Below are 10,674 nucleotides of genomic sequence, written 5' to 3'. Positions count from 1 at the left end.
TAAGAGGTAATCACATCAACACATTTTGATCCCAAAGGGACCATCACTAGAATATAAAAATATATAGAGAGAGCGAAAACATTTGATTATTTTGTATTCTCTAATGAATAAAATTTGTCTCGCATCTTATATAAACTGGGTTCCTAATGAGACCGACGGACTCTGTGCCCCTGCATGGAACAACCTTCTGCTCCTCAGGCTGAGCAAAGACAAGATCTATCTGACTAATGTATTTGTATGATAAAAGGTACCTGGCTTTGCTATTGAGGACCATCACAAGGTTAGAATTTAGGTAAGTAAGGAGTACAGTCCGGGTTCATTCAAGATGAAATGGGTACAACTCCATCCCTCCTTATTTAATATTTGTCTGTTTTCTGCTTTCATACACAGGAAGGATTACTTGAAACAATGGTGTCAAGAAGTCAGGAAAATATTTCAGGATTCATCATCCAAGGGTTCTCTGATACTCCTGAGCTCCAAATCTCTCTTTTTGTGCTATTCCTTGGAATCTATCTCATCATTCTGCTGGGAAATCTCATCATATTCTTAGTCATTTCATGCAATCCTCACTTACACACCCCCATGTACATATTCTTGCAGAACCTTTCACTCATAGACATTTCTTTCTCCTCAAATATTTTACCTAATTTGCTACATATTCTTCTCACACAACAAAATAACATTTCATTCTTGGGGTGTATGACTCAAATGTATCTTTTTGTGTCCTTGACTGCCAGTGAAAATTTTCTCCTGACGGCCATGGCATATGATCGTTATGTTGCCATCTGTGATCCCCTTCATTACATTGCCCGAATGAGCAGGAAACACTGTGCTGGGCTTATAACTGCAGCATTCACTGTTGGGTTTGTTGACCCTGTTGGCCATGTTGTACTTATATCTAAACTATCATATTGTGCTTCCCATCTTATTAATCATTTTTTTTGTGATGTCACACCATTGCTAAAACTTTCCTGCAGCAGCACTTTTAGTGTGGAACTTTTTATTTACATTGAAGGGACATTGCTGCCTTTTAATTCCTTCCTCCTTACTCTGACCTCATACATATTTATCATCTCTGCTATCCTGAAAATACAATCCTCAGAGGGGAGACAAAAAGCCTTTTCTACCTGTGCTTCTCACCTGGCCTGTGTGATAACCCTTTATGGGACAATATTTTGCCTGTATATGAGACCCACCACAAGTTATTCCCTAAAAAGAGACAAGTATTTCTCACTGCTGTACATTGTCCTGGGCCCTGTGCTAAATCCTCTTATTTACACACTGAAAAATAGAGATTTTCAATCTTCCCTAAATATATTGAGACAAAAATGTTTATCTCTTATTTTAGATGAGTATTAGTCAATATAAAATGTTAACACTAAGCTATAAGCAGGATAGTTTCAAACTGTGAGAGGGGAGTCACAAAGTTTAGGAATCACTAATCTAGGAAATTGGAGTTACAGACTTCTTTCACTTGAGAAGATCAGAAAATTCTAAGTTTTAAGAGACTAATATAGAAGGAACCGGAAGCAGAATCGAGCTGGAGGTATGTTCAGCAAAATAGACAAGACTGGGACAAGTTGGTTATACAATCCTATATATATGCAGTTTGCATTGTTGAAAAACCCAAAGATCCACAAGTAAACATTGGGGGGGGGGGAGAAGTAGCAAAACAATGATTTAATAACCTTTATTAAAAAGTAAAATGAATGCTCTACATAAAAATTCTCCAAATAAAATCCACAAGTTCATGTGAATAAATGGCCACATGTAAAGTATGAGTGTAAAATATAGATTTGTATAGTGGCATCACTAGCATGGAGCAGACCCTCCACCCCCCCCCCCCCCCCCCCATGGCTCACAATACAATTTCTGGTGTAGTCCTCCTCACATTCCCTGAAATCTTGTTCTCACTGGTATTGGAGGCAAAAGGAGCCTTAGGGGAGCCCATGAGTACGTAGTAGAGATAAGCTAAGATTTTCACATAGTAGAGTTTTGTGGGGAAATCTGTACTTTCGCCAGTGTATACGTGCTGCAATATCATCACATTTCATTCATCCAAAATCAACAAGGGTTTTTGTGGCAGAAAAAAAACACAAGTCTTGGAATGTTGCTATGTGGTGTGTTCCATCAGTAAAAGTTATTTTTTAAACTGAAAGAATTTAAAAAGAGACCCAGATATATTTATGGGCCCTGTGTCTTACATATCAACCAATCAGATTATAAACCTTCCCAGTCATCTTCTGTCTGTTTAAGATGTTGTCCTGATGCCACTTTTGAAAGTAAATTGAGCAGTTGTAGCATAGAGGAAAAGAGCTTCTCTAGCAGAGCCCTGTGTGTGTTATTGGAAAGCTAAAAAAATGCCTTAACTGTAATATTGCCCTCAGTTATATCCATGTACATGACACCCACACACATTATTCACTGGAATAATGTCCTCTGTACATTGCCCTGGCCTTTCAGTAGAATGAGGGAAATAATTTTTGATGTATTAGCTTTTCCCATTAAAAAAGGAAAGACGTGTAATAAATAGTAACAATGACAATAAAATTGCAGCCTACCAGAGGAGTAGTTTGTTTGAAAGTCACCCCTATTTTAAAGCAAGTAATGGGGAGAAAAAAAAGGCTAATAAATCAAAAACTTAAAAAAAAAAATTAGGGCTATAGGATAAGTTGAACTGACATTTTAGAACATGCTTAATGTTAACTTAATTATAAACTGTTTTAAAGTAAACTAATATAGCAAAATAAGTCTGATTAAAGCCAACTTGAAATATTGTCAAAGGTGAAAGCAAGAAATACATGCCTTGCTTGGGCTAAATATAGATAAAATTTACCCAAATATAATATACTTTCCCCCACTATGGAAAAAATTATTGCTGCCAAATCTCTAATGTGTTCTATATAAATAAGTTGCTGTGCAGCCATTGGCTGTAACCATTCAAGGGGAAAAGTGCAACTGGGCTAACATATAATAGATCAGCTCTTTAGAAGGCAATAGTTTAAGTACTTACCCTTTTCCTGGGACATGCATTGTCAAGAAAAGTTTCCACTGAAGTCGCTTGATGAACTTATCAAAACTTTAAATGGCGAAAATGTTGAGCGTAAAAAAAATTTGTCTCCCTCAACTATTCTTTTGACGCCACAACTGTTCTTTTGATGCCCCACAACTTTTTTTTTGATGCCCCGCGACTATTCTTTTGACGCCCCACGACTATTCTTTTGACGCCGCGACTATTCTTTTGACGCCCTGGACTATTCTTTTGATGCCCCGCGACTATTCTTTTGACGCCCCATGACTATTCTTTTGACGCCGCGACTATTCTTTTGACGCCCTGGACTATTCTTTTGACGCCCTGGACTATTCTTTTGACGCCCGCCACTATTCTCTTGACGCCCTCGAGTATTCTTTTGACGCCCGCCACTATTCTTTTGATGGCCGCCACTATTCTTTTGATGCCCGCGACGATTCTTTTGATGCCCAGTGACTATTCTTTTGATGCCCTATGACAATTTTTGGACGCACTGCAAGTTTTTCTGCAAGCAAATTTTTTTTTCCATTTCACAAAACAATCCGCCAATGGCGAAACTCGGAAATTCGCAGATATTACTAGGAAAGAACATTTGACTTTTCCATCACATTCTTAACATTTATTTATAAAGCGCCAACATATCCCGCAGCGCTGTACAATAAGTGGGTTTCATACATTGGACATACAGAGTAACATATAAAGCAACCAATAACCGATACAAGAGGTGAAGAGGGCCCTGCCCAAAAGAGCTTACAATCTATGAGGAGAAAGGGTTGAGACATAAGGTGTGGGAATCGGCAAGATAAAAGTTAAGCAATGTGAGAGGTGTGGCACAGGGTATCACTTTTAGCAGCCTACTGAGGTTATGTTAAACTAATTAAGGGGAAGCTTCTCTAAATAAATGTGTTTTTAGAGATCTTTTGAAGGCAGAGAGATTGGGAGAAAGTCTGACAGATTCTGGGAGCGAATTCCAGAAAAAAAGCATGCCTTTTCCAAGATTTATTATGCGACAAAACTGACAAATCTTAATCTGAAAACACTCCATCTAAAACCTGCCAAGATCAGAAGTCAAGGGCAGTAGTCCCTTTTACAATTGGAAGATCTTTGCTTTGTGGTTTTAGAGGTTTTTGGGGTTTTTTGATGCTGGCTTTTGGCAATATGAAAAAGTTGTGGTTACCGTGTGACAAGATCTTTTGATGAACGACTGCCATTTGTGGAAATTAATTTTTTCAAACAAATATTAATCCAAAAAAAATTAGTTTTAGTAAACCACCCCCTTTAATTGCGTATAACTGCTACTAACCTTGATTAAGCTTTGGCTCTTGATTACTGCTAATTTGATTTATCGTTTTAATAATTTTCTTTTACATTTCCATATTGATTCACAATATTGATGTTTATTGACTGCTCTAACAATCATTTGGCTATATAAACTGATTGGCAACTGAACACCATGGATTGGGATTAATGCTATTTTTAATGATCTTTTTTGTAGTTGCTGTTTTGATTAATTTTATTCTATTGAGAAGTGTTGCTCTATTTATTTTGGACTGTTAAGTGAAACCTTTTTTAGTAGATGGTTTCAAATAATAATAATGTTAAGGTACTAAGTCTATGGAATAATTTTTTGTTTTTTTTATTTTATGGTAGGCTGGCCAGCCACAGGGTAAATATTATGCTTTAACAATTATTAAACTAACACTAAATAACCTGCCATATAATTTATTTTATATAAATGCTAGCTTGAAGAAAAAGCACAGGACAGACAGGAGGGAATGTAGATATATACCAGGAACACAGGAACCAAAAAGCTAGCAATACAAACATGATCTAGGAATAAGAGCCAGGTAACAAAATGACAGTCCACAAGAATTTTTGGGCTTGAAGAAAAGGGAGAATTGTTTTCATACTTACCGTAATTCTTTCCTGGTCACTCTCAATATCAGCATTAAAATTGGGAGGCTCCTCCCACCCCTGCCTACAGCCCAGACTGCCCTCCCTCTCAAAACCTTTAAGTACACTGATAGGTACCTACCTACCTCGTCTAATACTAAGTACCAGACTACAAGGGTGGGAAATGCTGATATGGAGAGTGACCATGAAAGGAGAATTACGGTAAGTATGAAAACAATTCTCCCTTTTCCTGGTCACTCCATATCAGCATTAAATTGGATCTACCAAGCCATGCTGAACCTATGAGGTGAGAACTGCAAAAAACTAATTTAATGAAGAAAACGCCATATGAGAGCCTGAAGCAAAGGCAAGACTACTGGACTTGCACAGGTCAAGCTGATAATGCCTGATGAAGGTCCTGGCTGAAGACCATGAAGCCACCTCACAGATCTGTGCCCATGCTGCCCAGGAGGTTGACACAGCCCTGGTCAGCTTGATAAACCTTTTCAATGCAAATTGTAATCCATCTGCTAATGGTGGAAGTGGCAGCCCCCAGACCTTTCCGCCACCCTGCAGGGATGACAAACAACTTGTCCGACCTCCTGAAAGAATTAGAGACCTCCAGATAATGCTTTAGGCAATGAACTGCGTCAATCTTCTGTAATTCCTCCAAATTCTGCACATCCACAGAAGAAACAGGTAAGGATATCTCCCTTTTTAAATAGAAAGTTGAGACCACCTTAGGCAGGAATGACTTAACTGGCTTGAGTATAATAACTCGGTCATGGAGAAAAGAGATATGCCCGGGTTGGATGAAAGGGCTTGTAACTCCCCCACTCTACGTGCTGATGCGACAGCCACCAGGAATAGAGTCTTTAGAGTGAGAAGCCAGTTGGAAATAGTTTTGAGAGGCTCGGAGGGTGATAGAGACAGAGTCCTTAAAACTAAAGGGAGACTGTCACAATTTCCCTGAGGAGACGCCGTGGAGTACCAGGAAGTTGGGAGCCTGAAGACTGGGTAACCCGGAGTGTAACCATATATCACAGGACTGGTGTCAGAGGCCATGATGATTAGTGAAGAACTTTAATAAACATAGTGAAGTAACAGTGCACACAATGGATATACACACTTGAATAGTTGAATCGGCAGGCACAGATGTAATTCAATTCAGGCCAAAGGTCAGGGCTAGCAGCAAACAAGCGAAGTCGAGGAGAGGCCAAGGTCAAAACCGGGGAATCAGAGCAGAACAAGGAAGGGCACCAGAGAACAGGAACAGGGCAAGGGCAGGAACAAGACTCGGAATCTGGAGCTTGGAACCAGAAGGATAACAAGAATAGACACAGGAACAAGAAACACAGCGGCAGGGTCACAGGAAACAGCTTAATGATCAAGCAAGGGGCAGTGGTCAGGGACTGGCTTATAAAGGGTCAAGATTAGATGGGAAACACATGAGGATAATGAGGTGGGGGAGGAAAGGGACAGACAATAGAATCGGACAGAATCAGCCCAAAATGCCTCCAGTGGCTCAGGAGGCAAATACACATTGCCAGGAACACCCCAAGCTGTCTTTGAATCCCAACTGATCCTGACAGAGACTCCACAGAGGAGGAGACTTGAGAACTGCTGAGAAGAATCTCTTGACCATGGAGTCTTCGGCCCAGGATCTTCCAAACAAGGCTGACAGCGCTGAGATTTGAACCTTGAGGGTTCTGTACTGCAATCCTTTGTCTATACCTTCCTGTAGAAAACTCATGACTTGGGAAAGAGACACTTCCTTCAATGGCAAGTCACTCTGAATCTTTCAGAGAAGAAACCTCTCCAAAATTCTGTAGTAAGCTGCAGAGGTGAAAGGCTTCCTAGCTTTTAACAGGGTATCAACATTTTTGGAGAGACCTAGTCCTGAAAGTCTTTTGAACTCAGCCTCCAGGCCTGAAGGGAAAGAACAGATTGGTTCAGATGTAAGAGAGGACCCTGATTCAGCAGATCTCTTCTCATGGGAAGGGCCAAAAAGGAACTACTGCAAGCTTCAGAAGCAGTGGATACCAGGGTCTGTGAGGACAGTTTGGAGCCACCAGGACTAACTCCACCCTCTCTTGAATGACTTTAAGAAGTTTTCTGGAGATCAGGGGAAATGGGGGAAAGGCATAAGCTAGGCTCAATGAACAGTCCCACAGAAGGACATCCGTGCCCATCATCCCTGGGCAAAAATTCCTGGAGTGTTGAGATGGGTAGCCATGAGGTCGATTCCCAAAGGTCCCCACTTCCTGGACAATTCCTGGAAAACCTTATGATTCAGACCCCACTCGTGATTTGACATGAAAAAAGTCTGCTTCCTAGTTTTTCACCCCAGGTAAGTATTCCGCCGTCTATTAGAATCCTGACCGCAGAGGCCTGAAGAGTCTGAGAAGGACTGAAGGGCCAACTTTGTTGCCCTGATTTCTAGGATGTTGGAAGGGACTCCTGACTGTCTGACCGGCCACATCCCCTGAATCCATTCGGAGCCCAGGTGGGCATCCCTGCCCAGAGTTGAATCCGTAACTAACACCTTCAACTGGGGTTGAAAGAGAGTTTTAATCCCTTTTCTAGATTCTCCTTGGAGAGCCACCACTGGATCATATATTTGAAGGACTGTGTCAGAAGAATGAACTGATCCCAATCCCTCTAGAATCTGTCCCATTGATTCAGAAAAAGAGATTGAGCCAGCCTCATGTGCCCATCTGGTGACTGGGATGGTAGAAGCCATTGTGCCCAGGAGAAACATCAGTTCTCTGGCTGAGACCTGATCCTTCTGCAGAAAAGATTTTGCAAGACTGATGATGGCCGAAATCTTCTGTGAAGGAAGTGTTGAACCAAGCTCCTAAATACACGAGAGACTGTTTTGGAGTTAGCTGACTCTTCTCCATATTCAGGAGCCATCCATGAGCTTCCAGAAAACAGATGACTCTGTCTCAATAAATCAACAGAACCTCGCTGCCTCTTGTCGTCCAAATAATGCCAGATGGAAATACCTTCCAGTCTCAAGGCTGCCACTAGGGTAACTAACACTTTGGAGAACACCCTCGGAGCCGTGGAAAGACCGAAGGGGAGGCAACGAAACTGGAAGTGCTTTCCGGCGATGGCGAAGTGTAGAAAGTGCTGATGGCCCACTGAGATCTGAATATGGAGATAGGCATCACTCAAATCGATGCGAAGTAGCCAATCCCCTGGAAGGATAGCCGAGATGATGGAGAAGATGGACTCCATCTTGAATTTCTGGACCCTCAGATGCTTGTTGATGAACTTGAGATCCAAGATGGGTCTCCATCCCCCTGAGACCTTCTTGACTAGAAAGAGGACTGAGAGAACTTCCTTCCTTTGCTCCTCTATGGGGACTGGGACTACTGCCTTCTCCTCAACCAACCAATCTACATAATGGGTCAGAATCTCTTTTTTCTCCTGAGTTGGGAAAAGAGATGAATTGTTCGACTGACGGAAGAAAGGCGAACTCCAGCCGATAGCCCCTCCTTAAAAACATCCAGGCCAGACATCCAGAAAACTCCCCAACCTGGCCCCTACCTCGCTGATTACGGATGACTAGTCAGGAAGACTAGTGAGATCCACCGCACCCTCTGAGAAAAAACCTGCCACCAGCTTAAGTTCTAACAAATGCAATCGGGACAAGCCCTTTAAATCAAACTTTATTGCTTTCACTGGTAGCTTTCACTGATCTGTATGCTTGATAAAGGGGTAACTTAGTCCCAAAACTTTGCACCTCCACAATAAAGTTTGATTTAAAGGGTTTGTCCTGATTGCAGTTTTGAGTGTCATTGCATTTGCTGCAACTTTGGATTTTGGGAAGGTGCCGATCCCTCTTAGCAGTGTGCACCGGGCGCTTAATTTAAGTTGGAAAGCTAAGGGTGTGCGAGGAAGGTCTCTGGTTCGCTTACCAGCTTAAGTTCTGCCAGGCTTGAAGAGATCTCTTTGATATCAGCACCTTCCTCTAAGGCTCTGTCAATGCCATCAATCCAGAAGGACATAGCTTTGGCCACTGAGATTAAGGTTACGGCAGGCTTACAAGCTGCCCCCACCACCAAAAAACTCTTTCTCAAATCATACTCCACATGTCTGTCCATGGGGTCTTTAAGAGCGTAACAGTCATTGATGGGAAGGAAACATTTGGAGGCTTTCTGCCACTCGGCTTTGATGAGATCCGATACTTCCTGAAAGAGAGGAAAGGTTTGGTGACTCCTGGATGTAGTAGGCAGAACCTTGAGAGTCTTGGAACTATCCGACTCCTGCTGAAGTTTTACAAAAATCCTTCTAACAGGAGCTACAAAAACAAAAAGAAGAGGAAAAAGAAGGAGGGTCCTATATAGCTTGGAGGGCAGAGGCATTTGAGGCTGAGGAATCCATGAAGGAAGACAGAAAGTACCCCAAAACTAAGAGAAATCAAACAAAAATGAGTCAGAGAAATGCAAAAAAAACTAAATAGCCATCAACATAGCCATCAACATCAAAAAAGAAAGAGCTCACAAATATATAGTGGATGAAGAATAAGTTAAAAAGTAATTGAGTAAAAAGGAAATAAGTTCAGTAATAAGTTAAGAGGTAATCACATCAACATTTCAATCCCAAAGGGACCATCCTTATTTTGTATTCTCTAATGCATAAAATTTGTCTCACATCTTATATAAACTGGGTTCCTAATGAGACCGGCGGACTCTGTGCCCCTGCATGGAAGAACCTTCTGCTCCTCAGGCTGAGCAAAGACAAGAAATATTTGATTATGTGCTTGTATAATAAAGGTACCTGGCTTTGCTATTGAGGACCATCACAAGGTTAGAATTTAGGTAAGTAAGGAGTACAGTCTGGGTTCATACAAGAGGCTCTTGCATTATTTATACAAACATACATTGTCCTAATTCTTTTTTCCCAGAATGTTAACACACAGATTTAGGAATAGATGGTTGTATTATGTATCGACCTACAAGACAATACAGATATTGCTATGCACATTATTTTGTCTTATGATGCCATTTACTCCAAGGTAAGTCAGACTATAGTTCCACAGCTGCTACAGAGGATGAAGATTCAAATTCCAATTTTATTTTAAAGAAGTAATAATGCATTTGCAGACCTATAGCATGGGATCTTTTAAAAAATGTAACAGAGGATAAAGAAATTATCATTGGTGCAAAATCAATACATCTTTTGTCTTTAACATTCATCTACAAATCAGTTACAGGGGCATAACATATACAGGTCCTTTTCAAAAAATTAGCATATTGTGATAAAGTTCATTATTTTCTGTAATGTACTGATAAACATTAGACTTTCATATATTTTAGATTCATTACACACAACTGAAGTAGTTCAAGCCTTTTCTTGTTTTAATATTGATGATTGTGGCATACAGCTCATGAAAACCCAAAATTCCTATCTCAAAAAATTAGCATATCATGAAAAGGTTCTCTAAACGAGCTATTAACCTAATCATCTGAATCAACTAATTAACTCTAAAAACCTGCAAAAGATTCCTGAGGCTTTTAAAAACTCCCAGCCTGGTTCATTACTCAAAACCGCCATCATGGGTAAGACTGCCGACCTGACTGCTGTCCAGAAGGCCATCATTGACACCCTCAAGCAAGAGGGTAAGACATAAAAAGAAATTTCTGAACAAATAGGCTGTTCCCAGAGTGCTGTATCAAGGCACCTCAGTGGGAAGTCTGTGGGAAGGAAAAAGTGTGGCAGAAAACGCTGCACAACGAGAA

General features: G+C 40.8%; 1 protein-coding gene across 1 annotated transcript; it reads left to right on the top strand.

The window, feature by feature from the left end:
- Positions 1 to 606: 606 nt before the first annotated feature.
- On the top strand, positions 607 to 5,561 carry LOC116412173 (olfactory receptor 1019-like; the record flags this gene model as incomplete). Its single annotated transcript, XM_031905812.1, has 2 exons — positions 607 to 1,257; positions 5,340 to 5,561. Coding segments are annotated over 2 exons (873 nt in total), but the record flags the coding sequence as incomplete, so codon positions are not given.
- Positions 5,562 to 10,674: the final 5,113 nt, after the last annotated feature.

The sequence above is a fragment of the Xenopus tropicalis genome, chromosome 7 (genome assembly GCF_000004195.4).
Source record: "Xenopus tropicalis strain Nigerian chromosome 7, UCB_Xtro_10.0, whole genome shotgun sequence".
NCBI classification, from domain to species: domain Eukaryota; kingdom Metazoa; phylum Chordata; class Amphibia; order Anura; family Pipidae; genus Xenopus; species Xenopus tropicalis.
Note: the sequence above shows the minus strand (reverse complement) of the source record. Positions and strands in the feature narration are given on the sequence as shown.